Source organism: Simochromis diagramma, unplaced genomic scaffold, assembly GCF_900408965.1.
Source record: "Simochromis diagramma unplaced genomic scaffold, fSimDia1.1 OVJJ01000753.1, whole genome shotgun sequence".
In the NCBI taxonomy this organism is placed as follows: Eukaryota; Metazoa; Chordata; class Actinopteri; order Cichliformes; family Cichlidae; genus Simochromis; species Simochromis diagramma.
This window is the reverse complement of record NW_024387523.1, coordinates 11,936,522-11,963,561: the sequence shown is the minus strand read 5'-3', so window position 1 is coordinate 11,963,561 and position 27,040 is coordinate 11,936,522. Positions and strand designations below refer to the sequence as shown.

General features: G+C 40.8%; 1 protein-coding gene across 39 annotated transcripts in view; it reads right to left on the bottom strand.

Annotated features, from left to right (window-relative positions):
• The window catches only part of clasp2 (cytoplasmic linker associated protein 2), a 61,219-nt gene extending 34,782 nt beyond the window's left edge, over positions 1–26,437 (bottom strand). For 10 of the 39 annotated variants that reach the window (XM_040020565.1, XM_040020566.1, XM_040020573.1 and 7 more), the window contains exons 1-7: positions 25,372–26,434; positions 18,897–18,975; positions 14,120–14,223; positions 13,469–13,560; positions 11,485–11,560; positions 10,612–10,709; positions 6,919–6,989 (exon numbers count right to left, since the gene is read on the bottom strand). In XM_040020565.1, coding sequence (XP_039876499.1) covers positions 6,919–6,989; positions 10,612–10,709; positions 11,485–11,560; positions 13,469–13,560; positions 14,120–14,223; positions 18,897–18,975; positions 25,372–25,569 — 718 coding nt within the window. In that variant the 5' untranslated portion in view covers positions 25,570–26,434. Of the gene's footprint in view, positions 1–1,284; positions 4,336–6,918; positions 6,990–7,613; positions 8,131–8,153; positions 9,832–10,611; positions 10,710–11,484; positions 11,561–13,468; positions 13,561–14,119; positions 14,224–18,896; positions 18,976–25,371 lie in introns of those variants that run through there. The other 29 variants (XM_040020560.1, XM_040020554.1, XM_040020569.1 and 26 more) reach the window with 10 other exon arrangements.
• Between the last annotated feature and the right edge of the window lie 603 nt (positions 26,438–27,040).

Sequence of the window (27,040 nt, the reverse complement as noted above, 5' to 3'; positions counted from 1 at the left end):
ATATCATTGCTCTTCCTGTGTGTGTGTCTGTGCACAGGGCCAAATGTCATTAAATAAGAGCCGAGCGCAGCACCATGGGCAATGACATGCTTTACTTTCCCAAGAACCAACATCAGAAAAAACCTCAATTCACATGTTTACTGAATGAACAAAGGCCTGTTAGTCATGATCGATATCCCCTCTTTGCTTATGTGAAATTTTGACTTTTCTCAACAACTTCTTTTCATTCGCTTCAAAACAGGAACCCTATAACACAAAGCCACTGGTAACATTTCTTCTCATGTTGTGCAATTTGGGGCACAACATGACACAAGGGTATGTAACCTGAAACTACCAGGTGTGTCGCTGTGATGATGAGTTTCTTTGTTACCAGAAACTAAACTGCTTTGAAGAGAAGTGTTTTGTAATTCCATTCGGGTTGGGAAAATCTTTGGCATGATGAAGACAAAAACTACTAACTAACCCATACACAATGTGGGAAACAAAAGGGAGGGAGACAGATTTTTGGGGGGCTCTGCATACCGACCTACTAAACAACACAAAGTAACCTCATTTCAACATCATGTAAACATTTTTTTTTTTTTTTGTTCTCACAAAAAAATTTAGCTACCTAAAGTAGAAGAACCCCACATTTGCAAAGCTCTACAATGGACCTTACTATTGGAATGATTACTTTTCAAATCCAAGCACATTTGCACTATTTTCACATAACCACAAGTAAGTGAAAGGCTTCACCAGTAAGCCTGGAGATTGAGAGCTGGGGTGTTAACACAGAAGAACACTTGACCTGATATTACTACAAAAGAAAGAGTTTAAGCGAGAGGACAGAAAAGCAGAGACTGAGTGGCTACTTGAGTAAAGCCACACTAGACTTGAAGAGAACAGTGGGGAGAGGAAGCTGCAAGAAAATTGGATTGGGTGGATACGGTGCGGTGCAACTATGACCTCAAGCAACAAGCTACAAAACTATAAGCATCTCTCAAAATTTTAAACAGCTCAGATTGGTCTCTACCATTGCTCTTGCAGATGCGCACGATTGCAATAAATGCAGCATCATGGAAGCATTTGAGGACACCCCAGTTTTCCCCTCGCATGGAAGCACATGCGCACACACACACACACCAAAGCACTTGGGGTGAAAGTGCAATGAGTTTAAGCTGATTTCAATCTAAAACCATATGCTGGGCAGCTTTTGTGTGAGTGCCAGCATCCACAGCCAGATGAGATTAAACACACAACCACGGACAGCCAGGCACAAACATACACAGACACACACACACCTACCATTATCATCATCCCCAAATGCCATAGTTACAGCGTTATGGGTCAAATCCGCTGGTTTGGTCTGTATTCACTTCTGTCCCTCTGTTCTCGCCTTTGTTTTCTCCTCTATCTCTGTTTCTCCCTCGTTTGTTCAATCTCTCTCTGTCATGATGAATCAGGGAGAGGCAGTGATAGGCACAGCGCTGTGACTCGGCTACTGCCAGAGATCTCTGTCAGCTTCCTCCCTCGATCCTCTGCCCTCCTCGCGTCCCTCCCTCCTCCCCTCTATCCTCAGCAACAGCTGCCTCAAACCCCTTCAAAGAGAACGCCAAGAGCTGGCCTGAAAGCGATGTGGGGCAAGGGCAAGTACGAAGGCATTTGTGTGCCTGTGTGTATTTTGGCAGATGGTGTGAGCTTGTGTCCCTAACTTAGAGGTTGAGGAGTCTTTACAAACAAAAACAAACCTCATGCTCACCACATTCTGTGGCAGACGTGAAGCGTCAAACAAGAATTAAGAAAGCAGGAAAGTGGTGAGAAAACACACTCCAAAGACACTTCATTATTCGACAAAAAGACTCACATTTATCTTTGCTGTACATAAAAATTTAACAGAATGGTAGATGCAACCACCTGTTACCTGTGAAGCTGGAAAAGATGTAGTAAGAGCAGAGTTCAAACATTTTGTGATTTAAAAAAAAAAAAAAAAAAGAGTTAGCTTTGGCACAAACAGAACAGCAGCAGTGGTTTTACAAGATGGAAACAAATTATTTTCACATTTCCATAATAAAGAGAAAGTAAAGGTGGCTCTACAGGCAGGACAGAAGTGAGACATGATTATCCCATTTCACATTAAACTATTACTAACCTAACCTAATGTAATTAAAGATAAACAGACAGGTAATGGCTGATGATGCAAAACTATCAAATCATAGGATTTGGCAATTGCACTATTTTAACCCCTTTCTCTTCTATTTATCTTTGTAACATGTTTCAGATTATTTTTTCACTGTATGAATGATGCTCATAGGTCTTTTTTGTTAGTCCAACTGAAACTAACCATTATTTTCATTATTCAAACACACGGAAAAACAAACACTTCACATTCACGGTTTCAAAGATCTCCTAGCCAAGTGTCTTGAAGATGATAAACATATCACTGAACTAAGGGATTAAATGATTAACAGTCTACACACTAAAGCAAAGACCTTTGGTTTTAGACCGTGATAAAACAAGGTATCTGGCACTTTTTATTTACTGCTAAATAATAATAAGGCTGCACTCCCACAATTGGTGCACTTTTCCAGTAGAACACCAAATCGAAGAAATTGAGCGCTCCCCAGATCAAATACTATAAAGTTCTTGCATGTGTCAGTCACAGCTGTTCCCTGCACTGCACAGCTTCAAGTTTCTAGGATGCAGCATGAACGAGTGACATTAAAAACAACAACAACAACAAAAACAGACCACAAATAACAGACCGCTGAAAAACAAAAACAAAACTAAGGTAGAAGGCAAAGGGTTTGTTTGGAGAAGCAGGCCATCATCTGCTGTGAAAACACTTCAGATTTAGGGCAATTTCTTTGTCATAATCATGTAGCCCTATTTACATAAAAAAAACACGAATCATGAAAAGCAGTGAAAATTAAAATTACTGTTTGTTTCAGCCTCATTAGGCTGGGAAAGGTATGCACCCAGAAAAGTACAAACAATGCCAACTGTGGCATGACCAGCTGTAGTAGCTGAGGCATTACAAAGAAAGAAGCTTAAACACACTTGAGGTAGCAGCCAAGGCCAAACAGCAGGGCGTGTAGCTAAAGTTCACTGAGGTAAGCCTCTGCAATTACTTCCACTTCATGTTTACTCAGGGAGTTTGAAAATACGGTCAGTGCAAAAGCCCAGATTGTCAAGTTTTTAAAGCAAGAGAAGAAAACAAGTGAGTGGCAAAAAGGGTAAGAAGAATGGGTATATAGAGCAAAAAACGCAGTCACAACTAGGGATATTACAGAGATACAAATATAGAAATATCCGTAAATTGGGCAACTACCTCAAAATTTAATCTAAGAGCAATTACAAAGTAACAACATGACACATTTGACATAAAATGTGGAAGATGATGCTGAAACTCTCAATACTTCATACTCTTAATTCTGTCATTATGAAAGCAACACGAGAGGCAACAACTGTGTGATTTCAGTAAACCTAACACCTAACCCACAGAAATATGTAATATGTAACCCCAATCGCCACCTCCAATCTAAGATGCCCTAACCATAACTGTGACAATTCATAATGCAGACTGACAGCCAGGGCATTAGAGGACATATACAGAGGACATATACCCCGAAGTATGTGTGTGCAAATGTGTTTCAGAGAAACAAAGCAGAGACCCTTTCACTTTCTCTCTCCTTTCCTCTGTCACTATTTGACACAACCCACCTGAAGATGTCATATTTTGTATTTACCCGTTCAGCACGATGGCTGTGACAACCAAAACATAAACAGATGATTTTAGTAAGGCTGAGATTTTAACCTTTAATGACTGCACCAGAGACGTGCGGTTCTTCTCAAAAGGTTTAAACCAGCCCACAGAAATCAGTATGGGGCTCTAAACTCTGCCTGAGTTTACCTATACTGGAAAGAAATAGAAAGAAGTTCCTATTCCCTACATTAAGATATATTATTTTTATGAAATATAAGCAGACTCTTATTGGACTCATTTTATTTTCTCATGGCCGTGGCCCCTTTCAAAAATTTAAATAAAATAAATAAATCACACAGTGCTTCACCCTTAATGTAAACGCACAAGTTTTAGTTTTAAATGTAGACAAATTTGACATTTTTCACTCTGCATGACTAACTTCCATAACATTTATGGTCCATATAGAAATCCCTTCATAGGGCACAAACCAAAACTGACTCCAAGCACCTAAACTTGAGCACGGCTTGACTGCAAAACCGGACTCTCATCCTGAGCTGAAGGTAGACAGACAAGCTTATAGAAACTAAATCAACTAAACACAATATTCTTGAAAGATTTCAGATATTTTATACTAGACTTAGACTGACCTAAAAGCTTAATTTACTTATCCCTTTCTTAATAATTTGATATTAAGGAGGTAGTTTGATACATTTTTAGTACTTTTGCACAACTCTGCTAAACTTGTGTACAAAATTTAACATTCACACTTTTATTTTAAGCATGTCTGACAATTTAGAGGTTTGGGCTGCTGAACACCCACCGACGTTCACTGCTCCACAACCTTTTTGATGCCCAGGACATGATCAGTTGCGTGACAGCCAAACAACCAATCACAGCTATTTTTTGTCACAGCGAGTTTAAATGAAAGCGAGAGTGCCAAACGAATAAATATTCTGTCTGGAAACAATCGCTGCTTTCATTCAGGGAAAAGCACATGACAGATGATGACAACAACGCAGAGTTAAAAACATTAACAATTCATCACAACAACTACACAATCACAAACCCAAATCACAACTTTGCTCCAAGCCCCGGGGAAGTGGGATTTTAAAAGTCAGACTTCCTTCATCTCACTTCGGCCCACAAAGACAGCAGCTAAAGCCTTACATTACATTTCCCTATGCCTCCCTCCAAGTAAACCAGCTGCAACAGCCTGTCAAGCACCAACTCCCTGCTGTAGCCGGTAGACAGATACAGTGACAGGACAGCCTGAAGGTATATCATCCAATGACAACCTCTGCCAGACACCAAAAGCAAACCCAGCTGACCTCAAAGGGAGCACAAACTCAGCTTAAAGCCACATGTCAACTCAATTTGGTGGAGATTTAGAAAACATTTCAGTAAAATACTATTCATAATCTCGGAAACTTCATCGCTCTCATAATTTATAAAGTACTAAACAGTCTGTACACATCAGTGGTTCCCAAATGTGTTGGATGATCGTGTGACAATCACACATTATTAATGTAATTCGCAAATGAACAAAATGCAATGCATAAAATGTTAATTTTCCCCACCAGTACTTTGATTGCACTCATTCCCCGAACAGAAGCAAACTCTGTACCCTAAAAATATGATCAGAGACTTCAAAGGGAACCCCATTCTGTTCACACAGTTGCAGGGTGGTGGGAATTATGAGAGCGTGACAAATCAAAGGCCCTGACTGACAGAGAGGAGCTGACAGCAAAAATCTGCAAGGGAGGAAATACATCACTCTGTTGTTTGGAGCAAAATAAAAATGAACTGCCAGTGCAGACCACCCAGCACCTAAAGAAAGACTATAAGACAGCATTGTGAAAGCTACCTGCTTTATGGATTCAGGTAGACTGAGAATGTCAAGACATTTGGCCTGCTTCAAAAGAGCACTGGATGTGTAACAAGGCAATGGAAGCACAGTGTATACTTGCTGAGCAGCAATTAAAAAAAAGACAAAGAAATTTCTAGATGCTGCAAATGGTTTATCAAGAGGGCCTGCAGCAATGCATTCCAAAGAAGGGTTGATGGCATGTTTGACAGAAGCTGCTTTGCACTGATGATTAATAAGTGTGCCTTTGAAGATCAGCCCTGCCCTTTGCTGCCTGTTCAGAAGAATATGTTTAAAAACAAAAACCCACTGGTATACATAACCAGATTTTAAACTGACAAGCTATACTTTATATACTGATGATACCTTTACTGGAACCCCCCCATCAGCTTTTATGCAGCTCCATGCTTCCAATTTTCCAATTATCAACAGTTCCACAAGAGCTCTTATCAACCAGAAAGTAGATGCACAACCCAGAAAGATAAAGGCAAACTCCTGGTCTCTGCTTTTAGATGAGAACAGTGCTTTTTGTGTAACTGAATAAATTATCATACATCAAGGCAGTGTGACTGCAGTTTGTTAAGTGACATGATAGATGGAAAGAACAACGGGAAACCACTGATTCATTGTTTTTGCTTCTAAATGATACTCTGTTAGCTCAGCTCAGAGGATGTGCTCATACCAAATACCAATCTCATACCTTTCTTTTCTCAAAATTCAAACTCTGTTTATCTTACTGGAATGGATACTAAAAAAAATGAAGTCCCATGGGAACTGAATAACCTATATTCAATATTTAAGTAAAGGCTTTCAGACACACACTTAATAAGCATCATGTCAGCTTCTAATACATATGTAAGCAGGGAAACCTCACATTTTCATTTGTGCATAGTGTCAAAAACTCCCTGAGGTGCTGCTTAACCCACTTTTATAACCTGAAAATTTAAGAGTGCAGAGTGAAATATTACTGTCAATATAATTACAATTCTCCAGGGTCAAACAACAATGGCTCCACAGACCACCTTACTGCTGGGGAAGGGAAAACTCAGCAGCAGCCTTCAGCTCAGGTTTGGTTCTGCTGAAGCACTTGCACGCACACATGGATGTGCACGCACACGCAAACTCTAAACCATTAATCTTGTTAGGACCTCTTACAGGAGCTCATGGCAACAAACTGACACAACCACAAAAGCACATGCAGATTTAGACACACAAGCACAGGCACCCCCCGCCCCTCGAAAAACACACACAATGTTGCTCCCTTATGAAACACACCCACTACATGACAACAGTAAAACCATCTTGACAATGTGACTCAACTTGGTGGCTATCCAATTCAAGTGTGGCAAAGTAAATGAGAAAACGCACTGACCGTGACTCGGGCTGAGAGCCATGTTGCCTGAATTCAAGGCTTCATCAAAACGAGCAAATATCGTCTGTAACCTGGAGAAAGAGAAAAGGAAGATTAGTAGTGTCGAGCACAGATATACAGTACAATGTTAATATCACCAAAGCTGTCAAACCAAACATATTTGAATGAAGAAATTAAGAAATTACAATAAAGTCCAGATTTAAAAAAAAAAAAAAAAAAAAATCTGAGCACCCCACAGAGACGTTTGACCAAAACACAAACAAGGTGCTAAGAATTCCAAATGAGACTCATCATCAAAATCAGCAGCAGAAGCAGCAGCAACATGTGGACAGTCTCCACGCCTTTCTGTCTGATTGTGGGTGGGTGTGTCTATTATGGCAGTCACACTCATGAAGCTGCAGCAGCAACACCCCAAGTGTCCTCTTATAACATCCTACTAGCATCAGACAGACACACATGAAACCACCAGCCAGGTCTGCTTAGTCATGTGATTAATAGGTAGCATTGTCAGCGTAGTAACAGGGCAGATATCCAGCTCAAGCTAAAAACTCTTGATCATCCTCGAAATGCACAACTGGTTAGACAAAAACACAACAAAGACTAAAACACATGACCCCGAATAACATGCCTTTATGTCTGCTTTGCCGAAAGGTTAACCATGGATGGGCGCACACAACAATTAGAGCAATACACACCGTGCTCTTTCTGTCTCTGTCTTTTGGTGTCTGCTTGCCGGTCCACAACCGCCAGACAGCTAAGCAGCTTCTGATAAGTGACGATTAGCGTTGCAACTAGCTCCTCAGCCGTGCACCATTTTCACGTGGTTCGCTTTCTTTCATTAGCATTTTGTGCATCTATTTGTTTCAGCAAAAATCTAGCATTTAGTCTTCAGCACTGATTTGCATCAGTATTTCCCTGTGGGCTGATTAATAGCTTGCTGCGTTGCTACGCAATCTTGCATTAGCTCCCATGTTGGTGACACACTCTGGTCCTCAGCTCCCCTCAGCTCTTTGTATCCAACATGGTGCAGTGGCTCCGAGAGGGAGGGAGGGAGGGAGGAAAGAAGACGGGAAGAGAGGGAGGGAGCGTGTGTGTGAGAGAGAAAGAGAGAGGGGGGAAGCCAAACGGCGAGAGACCAAAGCATGCTACGGGCATGCGACAAAGCACCACCTACTGTCACGCATACACACTGTACACACAAACGCCAACTGAACAACCTAAACAGCAATACGTACAGTAAATTTCCAGGAAGCGTCTTTGTGTGTCTGTATGAGCAGGAGAGAGAGTCAAATGGGCCAGTTTGTGTGACAGACAGCAACGAGATTCAGTTACCCTTTACATAACCTCCCTCTCATACACAGACACACACGTACTCGTCAGAGGGGGAGGGGCTGTGTGGCTAACAGCAGACAGCGCTGCTCCTCCCCCCTCAGTGTCTCGCCTTCTCATCCCACTTGCACATGTTCCCTCCCTCTTCTTATTTCTATCTTTTATCTTTTTATCGCGGCCATTGATAAACACCTTTGTCCAGCAGAGGACTCATGTCCTTCAGGTAACTCATCTCCAAATCAAACCACATGAGGCAGGCCTGATGAATGCTCACTCAACCAGCATTTGACCTACTTATAGGAAGCTGCTGTCAGATGGTAGCCCCTTGTTCTTACCAGTAATGGACCCAAGATTACAACAGTACTTCCAGACACAACGCCAGTAAATAAGCCAACTGTAAAATTAAGTTCCACTTTCAGGTTTCTTCATGCACCATTATGTCATTTGAAATAGGTTTGTAATTTCAATCTAAGTCCCATTCACAACACCTGATCACCAAATCCAAGAAGTGTTTTGGCTCGTGTCAGCAGGTTTAACCTGTGTCTAAACATCTGATCTGAGGTCATAAGATATGCACATCTATATGTTTATTTCACTGAAAATTGATTAGATGAAATGACTTATTATGAATTATTTCAAGTTAGAACTGGAACATTTTGAGACTGTTGTAAGGGGGGGAATGTATTTAATTATACAGATAATCCCATCAAAATTCAGTGTCTCATTTACAACAGAGAGCTGTTTCAAACAGAAACTTAATTTTGGGAAATAGCTTTTAACCATTTATCTGGCACAGTCCAAAAGAGGTTTCAGATTGTAATAATCACTTGCCTCCACGTATCTTTAAAAATGTGTGCTTGTTTGGTATTTAAGGGATGTGGACATACTCATCCAACAATTATTCCTTTTTTATGACTTCATCTTTCTGTCCATTATCTAATGCCAACTCTGCAGAGTTGATATGTCATCAAGTCAGCAAGATCCTGGCCAGAGCTTTGCTTTCCACTAGGTAACCCTTTGGGTTGCTCCATATGAAATCAATTATTAAATAAACAAAACAATTTAAATTGAATTTTTTTTTAAAAATCCCACTGTACAATAACATTAGTATATTAGTTATATTAAGTTACAACCCCTCAAATTATAGGGGTGGACATTTTTGTACTTTATAATTTGCGTTTGCGTTATTTTTTCCAAGCATTACACGACACTTGGAGTGGTTGTGAAACTGATTTGGCTGCAGTTTTTAAACAGAGCTTTAATGTGTTTTCACTCTGAAACTTTCACAACGATACCTACTGTAATGTTTTGAAGCCTCAAAAATTAATTAGTAAATAAATGCATAACACAATTTAAAAAGCACAAAATTCTCACATACCTCTATGGGTCTGTAACTCAGACAACTTTCATAACATGAAGGTAAAAATTTAGCATGGCTTCATTAAACATATGAACAAAAAACACACAATGCAATTCCAACAGCTTTGCTCCAGGTTTTGTACTAAGGCTATTTGCCTATAGCAGACCTGAAGCTGACTGAAACATCACAAATAAAATTAATGAGAGTTTTGATCAGTAAAACTGCAGTATTGTAGATATTCTCACCCCTATTCTTATACAAACTATACAAAGTAATAAAAACTGGTTTGGGAGATTCGCGATACATACAATACATATAAAAATTCACGTGCAGAATTCAGTAATAACTATACACATCTGTTCAGGAAGAACAAGCGCAGGCTGTAAATCACTGCATCTGTCAGGCCTCCGATATTTAAATGAAGGCAGACAGCCACACCACTCTGTAAATCCCACACATTCAGACAGTGTGTTTACACTGGAGACGGACTGGCTTAATATGCACAGCACATGACACATGACCACAGCCAGCATTCACAGACGCAAGACTCATACTGAGCAGATACAGCACTGGCCGTTGCTCGACTCTCACACATGGGAGAAAGCAGTAAAAAGGGGGCAGAAAGAAGGGGTCACTGTGTGCTCAGAATAACCTTCAACCCTGCACATGTAGCCAGGACGACCAAAGCGGGACAAACCCCCACATTAAACCTCTTCTGATGACTCGAACACAGTTTTTACCCCCATTTCTGTTACTCCACCCAACGCCTTTGTACCCCGTGGCTGCACCCTCTCACCCTCCTCCCTCATTCAGTCGGCATTGTGCTCTGGATGAAAGTGCCTCTGTGTGTGTGAAGGGCAGAGTGGTGCATGGTGTGGCTTGGGACAAACTGAGTGCCAAGGCCACGGGACTCCATAGAAACACAGACAACAACAAACTCAAAAAATAAATATATAAATAACAATAATTTTAAAAAAATACTACGAAAAAGAACAAAAACTCACCGTGCAGCTGGAAGTCCTCTCTTTCCAATGTCTGCTCTGACCTTCTCTCCAACGTGACGATAAACATCCACCAGCGTTGTTATTGATGCCTCACGTACCTAAACAGCAGACGTTCACCAATTTAATAACCCTCCACATATAAACACATGGAAAGAGATTCAAGTGATGGGTTACCTAGCACACTATAAAAAATTATCTTTGTGTTTGTTAAGACTGAGATCGATTCTCCCTCATAATTCGACAAAGATTAGACTCATGCTCATAGACTAAGAGACGCAAACATGCAAACACACTAAAAACTAAACCCATGAGAGCCCATACTCTTCCCTCCTATGGGAGCCATATGATTTGCTTGTTATTGCTGTAAACACTGTTGTGATTGGCTACAAGGATATTGTTGAAGGGATTCTTAGCACCCAAGGGTAGGCAGGCCTTTCTAGGATGTTGATTGGCCAGGACAGTATGTGGGTAGATAATCATTGGGTAGAAGATAGAAGCAGATTTCAGCTTTGGGGTGCAACTCTGCAGGAGGTTAAACCAACCTCTCTCTATTCCTCACACTGACACACACACACACACACACACACACACCTAATACTCTTGTGTGGTTTAACAACCGGGTGCTCATGATTCAGCAGTGAAGCTGGGTGGTGGGTACAGAGCCCATCTCCTCACTAATAACAGTAATAATCACAGAGCTGCCTTAAGATGAAACCCAACACACTTTGACTGCTGAGAGCTGAACAAAAAGGCTTATCGACAAACTGGCTCAACAAAAACAATGACGAGCCACACGCAGTCAAAACAAACACACACAAAAAGGTAAAATTTTCCCCACTATCATGTCATCATGTATAACACTGCAGATCTTACCTGTGGGTTTTGGTCTCCTGTCAGCGAGCAGAGATGAGGAACTATTTTACTGAGGCTCAGCGGTTGGGCTCCATACCTGAGAGTGTGAAACAGAGGCACAAGAGGAAACGTAAAAGAGAGAGGTGACAGTTGCCGGTAATAAATATAATTATCTGGTGTTCTTTTATAAAGGAAATCTTGCTCCGCTCATTGAAAATATTTTTAGAAATTTGAAAAATATATCTATTCTAAGGCAGACTGATCTTTTAGTAGCCTGTTATAAGCTACAAACACTATCTACAAACCACACACACACACACACACACACACGCCTCAGAAATTTAACATCACACAAATATAAAAAACATTAGCAGACAAAGATGGTTTCTTAATTTCTTCTTTTTTGTCCATTCCAGTTATGTAAAAGAACCCCCCCCCCCAAAAAAAAAAAAAAAAAAAAACCCCAAACAAACCCACGCTTAGCTTTCAGAGCACTAACTGCAATACCATGCACTGTTGGTGTTTTCACAACTCTCTGAAACTCCACTGATGGGCTGGAGCACCAGAGAGCACTCCTAATAAGATGAAAATAAAAGCTGCAATAACGTCTTAATTATTTACATTGACCCAGTCCTCTAAGTGGACCAAAACCACACCCTCCATGCACAACAGACCCACCTGATCCACTCACCCTAGAAGTAAAGAGCTCAGGTTTTAAACTTTTAATCTGTCTGTATGTTCACTGTGTACTTAACAAAAAATAGAAATAAGTGAAAACCCAGAAGCAGCCCATTTCTATGCCATGTTTTACTCATTCTACTCACTCATTATGGATGCCCGGGTACGTAAAGCACACATGCTCAGTGTATCTATTACATAGCAGCTTAGCATTTAGCACAACAGTGTCACCTTCCATTAGCAAAAAGATGCTAAAATTAGCACAGCAATTCTAATAGTCTAAATTTGCTCTGTGTGTGGGTGAGCTCAAGGTGGAAAACAGAGTAAAGGCCAAACCACACAGATCTCGACTGCTGAGAACAAGCAGCAACAAACAAGTACCTGTACAGACAGAAGTGTCCCTGTAGTCCTACACACACAACCTGTCGTAACTACAACCTGCCGTCCAACAACTTACTGCCCAAATCTGAATAAAAACCAATTGCAATGAAATCAAAAAGGTTAAAACCCATATTTATTTGAAAACAGTAGAAATGCAAGAGATAAAAAACTACAACTGAGCAATGTTATGTTTTTGCTTTTGTTTTTTTTTAAAGGTCATTTTTACCCCTCTGCCTCCCAGCAAATTTCAAATTCCTATGTTGCTTTTTTCTCATTTATTGCAGTGACAATATTGACAAAAAACCTGACCTCTGACCTTGAGGTCAAGGTCACCGGGATTGAAACTCTTCTGAGATTTTTAGTAAATGCACATATTGTTTATGTTTGAAACATCTATGTGACCTTGTTGTCAAGTCATTGCATTCACAAACTTAGCTATCCATGCCACCCGTCCGCCTGGAGGGGTGACGACAATACCCCAAACAAGCCACACTTAAAAAGAGTTTGTAAACAACTCAATTTTAGTAACTGATATTTTGTCTTTAAAACTGCATCCTGCTCTAGTCTCATAACATATTTTGAAAAGGGACAAGCTAATGGTAGGTGGGGAAATGGGAAGAAATGTGCACCACCTCAGAGTCACACAAACAGTTAAGAGGATTAATCCTGGAAAGTCGGAACATGTGTGCTCCTTGAGCAAACAAAATAGGTCATGGAAGGTGGTGGTAATAGCTCTGTGCAGCCCTCACTGAGCCAAACACTTACTAACAGAGATTGAAAGCAGCGTAGGATTGCATAATCTGTGTTATATTATCCACCACATTATGAACTTACTTAAGGATTCAAATATGAGATTTAACACACAGAGAACAAAAAACATTGCCTATGCTTAATAAACTTGCCATTTCATTCTGGGAGCATTACAGATAAAGGAGAAGTTACTCACATGTTGAGCGTGGCACTGAGACAGAGGCAGATTCCTTCTCGAGAGCGGAAGTTCTTGTGCTTTAAACCAGGAAGCAGCCTTTCCCAAACATACTGCATGAAGGAGAACAAGAAGGATAAAAGTGTGAGCAAGAGTAAGAGAGAAAAAAAAGAAAAAGAAGGGGTGTCGGTAGGTCATCATCATCATCAACTCATCATTGGATGAGCAGTTTATGGAGTACAGAAGAGGGCACAATCTATGGAGATGAGCACGTGAGGCATGTGTAAATAAAACAAAACATTATGGAGTAACTTGTGTAATTCCTCCGATATCCACAAGAGGGGGTGGATAGGTAGAGTGCAGGCCCTCTGTAGTTTTTTTTAATGCATTACTAATATGGAGGTGGCTTTAATTTGCCTGTATTTTTTTCTCTGCTGTGTCACATTTTTAGAATAACTTTTTCTAGAATAACTACAACTCAATATACATGTCTGGTATAAAATTTAAATGACATTTGACAAAACTGTCTTCATCTTACATGTGGTACACTGGAGGATTTACCTGTTTAGGCAATGATTTGTGTGTGTGTGTGTGTGTGTGTGTGTGTGTGTGTGTGTGTGTGTGTGTGTGTGTGTGTGTGTGTGTGTGTGTGTGTGTGTGTGTGTGTGTCACCATTGGTGAGGCAGTCTGTTCCATGCAGCGAAGGATGAGGGCTTGGCTGTTCTCCCTGACCTGGTCCTTGCCATCACCCAGCCTGTCCACCAGGGCTGGCAACACTACACACACAGAGAAAGAGAGTGGGTGGGTGGTGAGTAAGAGTCTATGAAAAACAGTTAACTGTGCATGCCGCACATGACACCGAAACTCTACAAGATTTAAAAGCCAAAGATATTTAAGACAAACAAAAAAAACATTGCTGTACAAAGTTGAATGTTCATGCTTAATATCATATGAGTGTGTCTGATAGAAAAGGGGAAAAAAGGAAAGAAAGCTTAAGTAATACAACCATCAACACCGTAGCTTTGACTAGAAAAGGGGAATGAGAGGGCAGCAAATGGGAAATGGACCATGGCTAAAATAATGTCAAATGCCCCCGTGTCAGAGAGGCTGATGTAATGCAGTGACAAAAGAAAGCCCTTTCAATGCTGGAAAACCAAGCTATGAGAACTGCAAGTTACTCCAATTCTCCCAATTTAGGAATAATAATCTTTGTACATCTGTACTCTGAAATTGTTTTTTTGCTAATAATTATTAGTCCCTTTCCCCAAGCCTATCAGGTCTGTGGGGGGAAAAAAATTCCAATCACCACAGTTTGTATGTGGGTGTGTGTAGTGTATTTGGATGACATGGTTTGTGTGTGTGGCATGTGCGTGTGCAGTCTAGCTGCACCCTGTTTGACAGGACTAAGCTATAAATAAATCAAATATGGATATTTATTTATAAACATTCATATTATTTTATGCAAAAAAGGTCAACAGTGACACTAATTCATGACGTACTAGTGTACAAGCACAGTACTGTATTTTTAGAACACCAACGATAAAATATGACACCAACCTCTGATGATGTTATCGAACAAACGTGCTGTTAAAGTTAAATAAATTTTGTTCTATCACTAGCTATCACAATTTGCCCCACCCAACAAATGGATGGGATTGGTGCACTGCTATGCAACATAACCCTGGGCTGTCCATGGCTTTGAGACTGTCATTGGTGCACTGCAATTTCAAGAAAGAAAAAAAAAAGGTCAGCCATTATTATAAAAGAAAGAAAAAAAGAAAGGAAAAAAAGGCAGGACTTTTTTATTTAGCAGTGGAGGTCAATGCTACAGAGTCTTTGGATACACTAGTTGTCTTGTTTAGTTGGGTCACTTCATTGTTATTTTAATTAGTTGGATTTGTTGCAAAGAAATACAACATAAATTAAAGGTTGGTTTTATTGTAAGTTAAAAACTGCCACATACATGTTCACCTAATATTTACCAGCATTAAACAAACAAAAAGTCCCCAACCGTTTCATTAGACTGCAATCTTATCTGTAATTAAAATTTCTGAGATTCTGCTACTTCTGTGTCAGGCTGACCTGACTGAATGAAAGGTTCCACGCTGCCTCCATATAATCTTACAAATATATTACGTGCTGATGTACGAGTATCCTTTATTACACAGTGTTACCTTTGCAAATGGTAAATACAAATTTACACAGATGCACCTCAATTTATTTTGGGTTTTCACAACACAGATTGGACTGATCAGCTCTTTGGTCAGTAAACTACGATCCTACCAAATTTCTCAACTGTTGGACAACTGATAGTTGGACAACTGTTATGGTTACACTCATAATGAGAAAGACAGTACATCAATAACCTTTCAGCCAAAAAAAACAACAACAAACAAAAACAAAACAACCCCAAACACTTTTGCAGCAGTTTTCATTTTAACAGCTCAGCTACCACCAAGCCATATCCTCTGAAAACTGTAAACCAACTTGTCTGTGTTAGAACATTTAACACTTCAGCCAATGAGTGTCAGAACTGATATATTTCCAAATGTTTGATTTTATAATACTTTTTTTTTTTAAAGAGCACACACATCCAGCAAGAGTTTTACTAACTCCATCATCCAAGGGCAGAAGCTGCTCCTCCTAAACCAACTAGATATGAAGCCTACTTCCTTACAAAAGTAAAAAAGGGCTCAGAGTCATATGTTATGATTTCACTTCCCTTTCAGTGAATTCACTTGGAACAAAACATACAGTTTGAGATATTACAACGACACGTACTGGCTGAAGACACCTCGAGTCATGCATATTCACAGATGACCTGTGAAGACATATGCGAGGCCTCCGCCTGCACATGTACCCCTCTGATCACAGTCACCCCTCAGTTGTTAGACTCTGGCTGGCTATCTACTGCAGGTAAGCTCTTTTGTCCACAGACTCTAAGTCAGGCCCTGTTGATGTTAGCCAAAACTACACAGTTGGCATGTCGGCCACATGTGAAATGTTAACTGCATGTTTTGTTGCCAGGTTCGGTGCTAAACCTTGGACAATATCATCCCCAGGTGTGATACGAATCCAAAGCCAGAGCTGGCTCTCACATGGCTGCAGTTCTGCCATCTATCCCCAAGAGAGCAGCACATCTGCTGCTGTGGTTACGCTGCTGTGAATACAGCCTCCAAGCAAAGGTCCACCTCCAGGGCTCCAGAGAGACCTGACGCCTCAAAGGAACAACCTTCAGTCCTCTTAGCTATGGGACAGAGTTGAGAGGGGCTCCAGCAGCAGGGAGACACTCCTTCCGCCTATCTGTTGTTTTAGAAGGCACTACAGGTTGCTAGTCATCTCTGCACACTTTTGTTTGACTCTGTTATTTGAATGCTAGATTGTGGCCTTTCTGCTGGGTCTGCCATGCCCCAGGGTGCTGGTGATCCAACTTCAGTTCAATGACTGCTCTGAGGGCCATGTATACATGTCTTGTACTGAATACGTTGAATCGAAATAAAATGTTATGACAATAACTTTTGTTCCCTGAAAAAGAGGACCATGGTACAACATCAACGCCCTTTTTCCATTAGTTTTTACTCGGATCAGCTCGACACGACATATATACTGTGCTGTACCGCACAGTATATAGTACATATACATAGTACGTATAAGCGTTCTTATACTTCTGGAAAAGATCGATATAGACACTTTAACACTTTGTTTGAATGTGCTGCTAACACAAGATTTTTATGTCTGTTTATGATTCCTTTAGGCTAGAAAAGCTATCAAGCGTATTCCATTTAATCTGGAGAGAATAGATACCCTGCCTTTTTATATATATTTTTAAAATGAAGCGATATATCTGTGTGCTGTTTTTAAAGATCTCCATCTATACAGTTGAGTAGTTTCAGGTTAAGTGATAGACAGATTCAGCTCAGAAAGTGTAGAATGCTGTTGGTTTTCATGTCTTCATTCTCAACTTGGGCAGCCTCAAAGTCAACAAACACAAAGGTTTGAATGGTCTCTCCCAAAATTTCTGTATTATATAAACTTCAAACCTCACTCTGACATTCATGCAATAATACACAACAAAATGGCATAACCCCGAACACACGCACGCACGCACAGGAAAAAGACTAGATGACATCACTGTATCACTCCCCCCACTGATGTTTCACGCTAGGAATGTGGGTAGGAGTGTGTGTGTGTGTGTTTCTGAGTGCACATTACACTACCACAACAGCTGGTTGCCTTGGCAACAAGGACAATAACCTCAAACAGAAAAAGTGACAGCAGGGGCCATTGTTGCACATGACTTCATTTCTTTCATTAAAGATGAAAACATACACAGGCACACTTCTACCGAGCAATCTAACTGGCCAATCACGTCTCTTCATTTTTTATTTTTTAGTCAAGAAGAAAATATAATTATGTCAAAGTAAAGTCCTTCATGATGTGCATGTTTCACTTCCTTTTCCACTTAACACAAGGGAGCTACTCGGAAGTGAAGGATGGTCACTGCACAGTTTTAAAGAACACACACACACACACACACACACACACACACACACACACACACACACACACACACACACACACACACACACACAAATTGCAGCTGCCCTGTGCAATAAGTCAGCCCTGTAGATCAATACAATCCCTCAGTCTCAATGATCTCATCTTCCTCCCCTCACTGTGTATGTGTGGGCGGGTAGGTGTGTGGAACTGTATGGGTGAAGGGAGCTGCAGAGAATACAGGGAAGAAGAAATGGAACTGAGAAAGAATGAGGGAGATTCCATGGTTGGCATTGGCTCAGAGAGATGTTTTTAGCGTCCATCCGTAACACACACACACATCTGCATTCATATAAAGCTCTTGGATAAAGAGAGTGCGTGTGGTAGACTATACACAGTGTGACCAGTCCAGCCTTTACAGAGTAGCACAGCAGGCTTCAGCGGGTTTGCCGGTGACAAGAGGCAGTGTGGCTGACGAAGACAGCTGGTGACACCTTAAGGGCATCCACAAGGTCTGGCACCGAGATAACACAAATACACAATGGCAGAGCATGAAATCTGATATGAGATTTAGTTCCTGAGGTCATGAATCAAGGTGTGGTTTGGGGGTGTATTAGAGTGAGCTACAGTGGGCCTAAATATAGAGATGCATAATAGACACGGAGTGGTGCCAGGCTGCAGGGTCTATCTCAGAAGAACCACAAAGTGGAAGTGAGAGACAAAATGGAAGGACATATGTCAAAATGCCGAAGATTCACACGACATCTAGTGAAACTGACTGCTATATTGTTTTTGTTACACTTCTGAATTCAAAAGGCCAGACAAACACACTTCCTTGACTAGCAATTGCTGTTTAAGATAAAAGAACAAAAGAGATAAAGATCTATTTGCATTGAAACTTAAAAGGACAACTTAAAGAAAACAAAGCGTAGAGATAGATAAGATATCTCACCTGTGCCGAGGTATCCTTTAAACCGCTCTCCCATGCGATCCACAAATGCCCCACAGATATCTATCCCCAACAACGCCACCTACAAAACAGAATAAGAAAAATCAAATAGTTATAGCGGGCCACACACAAAAATTATTATATTATACATATCAATATACAGTCCGTTTTCTACATCAGTGACAGCAGTGAGAGGAAGAGAAAGGGGAGGAGGATTACATTCGATTCTGACATCCTGAATATTTTTTAAAGACCATCGAGGTTGTTTATTAAGTTTCTACTGACTCAGCAGACAGGTGAGACTGTGAATGATCCTTTTTCCATATTGAGAGTAGGGGTGGGCGGTATAAATGGTATACGGTAGAAACGATATAAATTTGGCCACCGGTAGAGATTTTGACTATACCGCTCTACCACGATAGCGCATGTTGATGGTGTCATTAAGCTGCGCCTGTTTTGGTCAAAAGCATTGCAGCAGCTACAAACAACATCATCTGCAAATTACGCCGGGCGACAGTAATAGCAAAGAAACGAAGCACTTTTGGAAAATGAGGAAAGCCGAAACCTGAGCTTCCTCCACTTCCCTACCCCTCATCAAAGCATGTGCCAGATTTCGATCTCATTATGGAAACTTGTGATCGTTTTTTTTCTCATTTGCCCCTAACCACCAGAAACTCTCACGTTAACTTTCATCGAGTGGAAAAAAGTTAGCGCTCAACCTCCAGCTTCACTGTGCTAACGTTATGCTAACATAGCCGTGTAGCTAGCGATCACGTAGCATCATTATATACCAGCTAGCCCAACTTCAGTAACCCTACAAACGTCACTGCTGTTTAGTTTTCTGTCTTCATTTATGTTGGAAGTGATAGCAGAGCTGTACGTTTGAATTTTTCAGAAATCTCTCAGTCAGAACATGCTATATATATATATATATATATATATATATATATATACACACACACACACACACATATATATATATATATATTTAGGTGGAAACTAGCGAGCTAACTTACTTCTGTTTTCATGGATGCCTGGATGCTAAACTTAATTGTTACATCTGGTAAAGCAGCAACGCTGATCATTTTATTAAAGATGAAAGAATTTACACAGTTTTTAACTCTCAGCAATGATGCCGAAGTGTTCGTTTGACTTTGGGACCTGAAGCAGACGGAGTTTTGGACCCAGATTACTCCGCGAGGCTCCTGACTACGGTAGCCGTAATGCGCTGACAATCCATCAAGCGGTGCAGCTTCATAGCTTACCAAAGTCGTACTAAAACATTTTTGACAGATTTCTGTGCGCTGTGTAGCACATAAAATCGGTTCGAGGTGAGTAAGCACAACCAGAATTCATACATAAGACACACTGTCGATTTTTGAGAAAATTGAAGGATTTTAAGTGTGCCTTCTAGTGTGTAAAATCGCGATATATATCGTTATGCACATGCTTCAAATTATACTGTGATATGGATTTTAGGCCATATCGCCCAGCCCTGAGAATCAAAATCTTGCCCCCACTCGCTTTAGAGATGTAATTTAGGCCAGTCAGGCATTTTCCAAACCTGTCCGAGTCTCAGCTATATCACAAACACGAGAGACTACCAACAGAAACGGAGTACAAATTGGAAGTAATTCATTCTAAGCAGCTTAAGAGTGTAGAGGAAAAGAAAAATAAATAAAGACATTTCAGACATTTTAACGGTGGTGAATGAACATAAGTAAACCTTCCAAACTTTCACCAACATACAGTACAACCAGGGCTGTGCACTTAATCCAGTTTAAATCGAAAGACTCAATTAAAAGACAACTTAATAAACTTAAATAAAGTCTATTATTTCTCCAAACTATGTGAGTTTGCGTCTTAGATAATCATGTTCTGAATATCGACCAACATAATTGTGATTTCTGCCACAACCTAGTAGCTCCAAATACAACTACTTGCTTTTGAGAACTGATGACACTCGAGCAACCTCTATGTTTTGGTGATAACCCCAACATGGAACAGAAAAAGATCTCAAAAAAAGACTGTGATAATTTAATCACACAAATGCTTAATGAACAGTGACAGGCTGAGGCTCAAAACATGCTTGAATTATAATGTATATTCTGTCGTTAACTCGGAGCTCAAACCGAGACAATGAGTGTTGTGTTTAATGGCTAACACCTTGCCGTTTCAAAGATAACTGCATGTCAACAGCTGCGGCACTCCTGGTTATGCAACACCCAGTCAGCTGTGTCCTCTTCAAACTACCTGCATAACTGCAGCTAATGGAGGTGCACACTGATCTGCATTTTGAAAATCCGGTTAAAAATTATCCTGGAAAGACACATGACTGAAGTCACAAGTGGAATAGAACGTGATGGCACCATTATTGTGGTGTGGGATTGTGTTCTCTAAAGTCACCTTTAATAGCCCTTCCACACTCTTCTCCACTGCCTCTCTGCGTTTTAATTCACCTCACAAGCAGAAGAAAAACTGGCCTGCGATATGATTCTTAGGGGGATACAGAGTTGTGTCTAGCGGTGGAGATGAGTTTTTCCACTGTGGTCCTGACTAGGATCACATGCGCTGTGCTGCTGGAATGCTTGTTTTGGCAGTGCTGTGGTAAAAACTGAAGTGAAAAAAAAAATTAAACATGACTCTCTGGACTCAGTAGGGGAGTCAGACTGCAGTTTTTCCCTATTTTAGTCAAAGGAAGAACAAAGGCAGGTATCTACAGAAACAAGGGGAGCGATGAGGAAAGCATGAAACGGGGATGAGGGCCAAGTCATGACACACAAAGCAAAAATCACCTGGAGAAGAAACACAAGCCCTGGGTCAACATGATGACTCCGTCATCCTGACCTAATTTACAGGGAAGAGGGTGGCAAAGACAAGAAAAACACCAGGAAAAAGACGAAAACGGTAAAGGATGGAAACAGCCCCTGGGCCTCCCATCCCCCTCTTCCACTCAGCACCCCAACGAGCTTGGAGCCCATAACCATATGGCATCCTCAATGGGAGAGACAGAGGAGAAGACAGAGTATGAGAGAAGGAAGGGACTTGACATGAGGAAATGCTGGAGAAACAAAAAAGCCTAATTTCTGAGAAGTTTCAAGTCAGGTATGGCCTCAAAATACTTAAAAACCCTATACAATAAACCATGTGCATGTTTTTAGTAGCACTAACACCAACACATTTTCTGTATCTCCAGATTACAGGATTCAAAATGACGGGGGAGCTGAGGTATGTTGGAGAAAAGAAAAAAAAACAAACTGCAAATATATTTAGTGCCGTATGAATGGCTCTTTGTGAAGGCCCAGCCTGCTTAGCCTGCTGATACGCATACCAGGTACAGGTTTTACTCTGGATTCCAGTAAGGGTTAAAGTGAGTGTTTGATTGAAGAAGAAGAAAAAAAAAAAAGTGTCCAACGCTCACAGAGAAATAAAGACAGACACTCAAACCATATGATTATAGAACAGACAGTTAATAGAAAACAAACTGCTCACAATTTTTGGTAAATGAATGAATGTTTCAGTTATTTATCAAGCACAGATACTCAAAACTAGCTGGCTCTAGAATCTTCTCACACTGGTCGAGTTACATTTTTATTATAACATGAATTCTTAACAGAGAACAGTGGTAAGGCAATAGAAAATACCGCATATGTATCGGAATATGACCAAGCTAATAAGCAACTGCAGCTCTACTCCGAACCATTAATCCAGTGATTATAAAGAATAAAGAAAAGGACCAGAAGCAGATTTAGACCATTGTCTGATCCTGCCCCTCAGAGCCAAGCTACTGTTATAGACTACAGTTCAACAGTTCCTGCAGCTGCTTCCCACAAAAAAGCGGCGTTCAATTCCCTTCACTGGACGGTGTTTCCTGTGAAGCACCTGCAGGAAGAAGCCAACACAAAAATAATTTTATTGCACAATAAAGAAAAAAATCTGAATATGGTGACACTGAAGTGGACAGCGCCAAGTAGGGATCTGAATCATAAATCTCCAAATTTCCACAAGAAAAATCACTCGCTTGTTTCTGGACTTATTTCTTAGACGAGTCCACAGTTTCATTTATTAAACCTGGAAAACTGTATGCTAACACAACTGATCACACAGCAAACCACATTAATCGTCAGATAACGCATCTTGAATACACAAACACCACAAACATGCTCTTGAGGTCCACATCAGTAACATGTCTCAGGCCCATAGGTCACTGCTTGTGTAGGTCTGCTCCCTATGACCTATAAGCAGAACTGATAATGACACAGGTATCACTTAAATATTACCATATACCATTCCTTATTCTAACTGTAGACTGTGGTTATGTTTCTATAGGCATCTATCCTAAAGCATAGACTGTAAATCATAAGTAGATATAATATATTATTAATTATTATTATTATTATTATTATTATTATTATTATTATTATTATTATTATTATATTTAAATGTATACTTATTTTACTGTATCTGTTTATCTTATCGAGATGTTTGTTTACCATATAGTATTTTAATTTTAGCTACATGCTATTCCACCTATTTAACATATTTGCCTGTTGTGCTTAACTTTATTTTCACAAAGTTGGGATAAATTAAGCTTTTCTTATCTTATAACGCAAGCTTTAGTGTGTGGCATCTCTTACACTCCATTAGACACAATTCAAAGTGTTTGGACAGAGGAGTGTGGATCAGTTTGAGCAGTGATGGGTCATATGGACCTGCTCTCCATAAAGGCAGCATGCAATATTAATATTCTCTCTTCTATAGGCTCTCTAGCTTCTGTACTCTTCTGTAAGCAAAGTTGATTTCCTGTTCTGTCTACACAAACACACACACACAGAAAAGAAGCAGATGAGGCAGGGAGGCGAGGATACATTATTGAACTGATCAATAAGAAAAGGAAACAGTGAAGGGCACACAAACACAGCCAAGAAACAGAATATTTTTTCCATTACTAAGAGGCACTTGAGTGTGACACTCTTTGTGCCTGAAAGATCTCTGAAATGTATTTGTAGGTCTTGAGTTGTGTTTTCCACTCACGCTTAGCCTGTGTCTGACTCTAGTTCTTGTTTCCTTAAATGCCTCCTGTATTCATCTCCTCTCTTCAACTCTTTATCACCCCCCCCCCCCCCCCCCCCCCCACCCGCAACTGCTGACTCAGCATGTTGCTTACAGCTTAAGGCCTTCTACCCAACAGAGATCATGAGCATCGCTAAAAGCCTGCTGTATGAAGGCCTCTGGAGCTCCCAACTCACTTGCACATCAGTGCAAAGTGACTGATCTGAGCTCGAGTTACTGGCTGTGTCATCTACATAAAAGAACAAACCTAAACAAAGAAAGATGTTAGCTTATCACAGCCACAGGAGATAAAAAAAGGCTATAGCACCATGCAAAACCATTCACTGAGCATTTCTCTTCAGAATTTTTAACAATAGCAAAAAATTCAGCTTATAAAAAGCTTTCTTCTTGAACATCTAACAGGGATACTAAGCGGACAATTGGTGAAGACTCCACAGCTGTTTTTGTACAGTGCTTCTCACAATACCGATTTCACTATTCCTAAAGTTTCCATGGTACTAAACAGAAATGAATATTAAAAGTTTTGTTTAAAAGATCACAAGGCCAAAATGACAATAAAGTCCAGAACACTTTCTTTCTCTAGCTGGGTGTCGTCAAATTAAAACTCTCTTCCAGAGGCTCAGATGCTTCCTTACGCTGAGCACACAATTTCCACACTCATACAGACTTTCTGAGTCCTGCATATCAGTGCAGATGAAACTAATCAGTCCAAAAAGCGACTCGAGAGTAATACTGCAGCATGGCTTTAAAAGGGATTTCCAGCTGTTATGACTTGCTGTCTGGACTGGTGTGATGTGCTGGCAGAAATGGCACATTCCTAACTCTGTCTGCAAACCAGCACATTACACACAAAATCCAGGACTTAAATAAGGAGAATACTGAGAAAATCTTGAAGAGAGAGGAGATCAAAGGAGAGAGAGAGAAAATAAAACATGGATCATAACAATGAATCTCCCAACCCCTCCCCCATCCCATCCAATGCTCCAGCAGTCTGCCGTCCTGACAATGGGTCTCCTTAACACAGACACACACAACCAAAACAGCAGCACAAACCCAACAAACCACAGGAATGCCCCTCAAAAGCACTCCTCAATGCTTGGGTTGCATTTAAAGATGTCTGACTCTTGTGCTCCAGGATTAGGATGTCATAAAGAATCACAGAGCCTTCTGCTTCTTGCCAGCGCTTTTGTTTGAATTTTCCAGGGCACACATTAACCTCAAAACATTAGACTTGGGTCTTCTTCATATCGTTAACAGGTTTTTAAAAGGTTTTACATCATCTTTTGAAAAATATCTAAGTAAATGTCAGTGCTGTCTCTTCCCAGGTACCAGGCAAACCAGTGGAAAACAATTCATGAACAGGCCGAAGGAATGGCTCATACGATGACAGCTCAAGCTCTCTCACCTTGAAATTGCTGGAGTTCACCCATCCCGTTAACTCGTCTATAGTCTTGTCCAGCCGGGGTTTGTCCTGCTCTACGTCCGGGGAGCGATGCGGATCGTTCAGATAGTCAATAAGGTCCTGTCCGACCTGCAACCTGCGGGTAACATCTTTCTGCAGTACCTGCTGGTAAAAATAGTCCATGTTGTCATGTTCCTCCATTGGGCACTCAGTGCCGTGCGGCCAGCCTCTGAAGCCGGCCGGAGACAGGAGACAGTGGTCGGTGGGACGGGGTGCAAAGAACTCGAGCTGCGAAGTGTAAACCCTTCAAGGGACAGAGACACCGTGCAGTCTGGACTGCCTCTAACTGATGTTTAGTCATCAACGTAAAATCCCTTGTAATATATATATATATATATATGTATAGATCAATGTAGCATAGAAATCATCCCTCCACTTTATACGTTACGACAAAGACGAAGCTGGCTGGTTTCCTTATTAGATACCGTTAACTCAGAGGGAACTTAAACTTGGCGAAACTTCGGGAAACGAATAACCGCAGTGGTCCTCAGCCGGTTCCTTTAATATAACCTCATCAGAAAAAAAATAGCAAATATGCTTGGCTGTTATGCTAACAAAAATAGCACATAGAAAGCTAGCACGGCCACCCAAACAAATATGGACAGCTTCACAAAAGCTAGCTCAGCTAGCTACCGTCAGTTATCCGCAGGCCTCAGTCCGCTGCTCTATTCCATGACCGCAGGCTTTAAAGGCGTTCAACGGTCAGCTCCGTCCGGGGCAAAGTTGCACCAAACTTCCACAAAAAGAGTTCAGCTCCAGTCCAGGGGTCTCTGATTTCTCTTTAACCCAAGAATAATCGCTGCTGCCGTTAAAGCAGTTATTAGGCGCTGAAAGCTGCGCGTTGCCGGGGACTGCAGTTCACCAGGAGGCGCAACCGATCAACGATCAGGCCGATGGGTCTTCGGGCACTGCACAGCCAGCCTGCATAATGCCTGATGTAAAATGTAAAATGAACAAGTGCCCTGTGAACCACATCCGTACCAAAATAGGGAAATATATACGCTTATTAACTTAAGATATATTGTCATTGATTGTGGCTGGTTAAATTCTATTCTCTGTTCTAGAAAGCGATAAACAAAATTACTGTTTACGTGTGGGCGTGTCCGCTGTCTACACGGCCCTCTGCTGACATCTAGCGGCGTCACGGCTGCACAGTCTCTATTCAAATTGCAGCAGTTTACTATGAAGTAGGTCTTTCAGATAAAAAACAAAATCTCACACTGCAGAGACAAAGCACAGTTACTATTAGTCACCTTTATTTATTTATTTTTTTTAAATTTATTTCTTTTTCTTAAACATAAAACTGTTAAAACAGCTGTCAAACAGGGCATTAGTATCACAGCCAGTCGAGTCAGCTATGTATCTCAAATCCATCCAAGTCTTCCTTGACCTTTCCATCTGGTCTCTCTTGTTTCAGTCCTATCCATTGTCCTGCCAGTCTCCCCAGTCTTTGAGCACTTGGCACTACACGACACTTATCAGTCTCTTGTTTAACACGATATTAAAAGCTGCTTTTGTTTTGTTGCATTTTCAGTGCGTGAAATGATGGTGTTCATGCCCCGTACGTGTGTAATCAGGCATGACGAGACATCATGTTGAAATCCTGTTGATC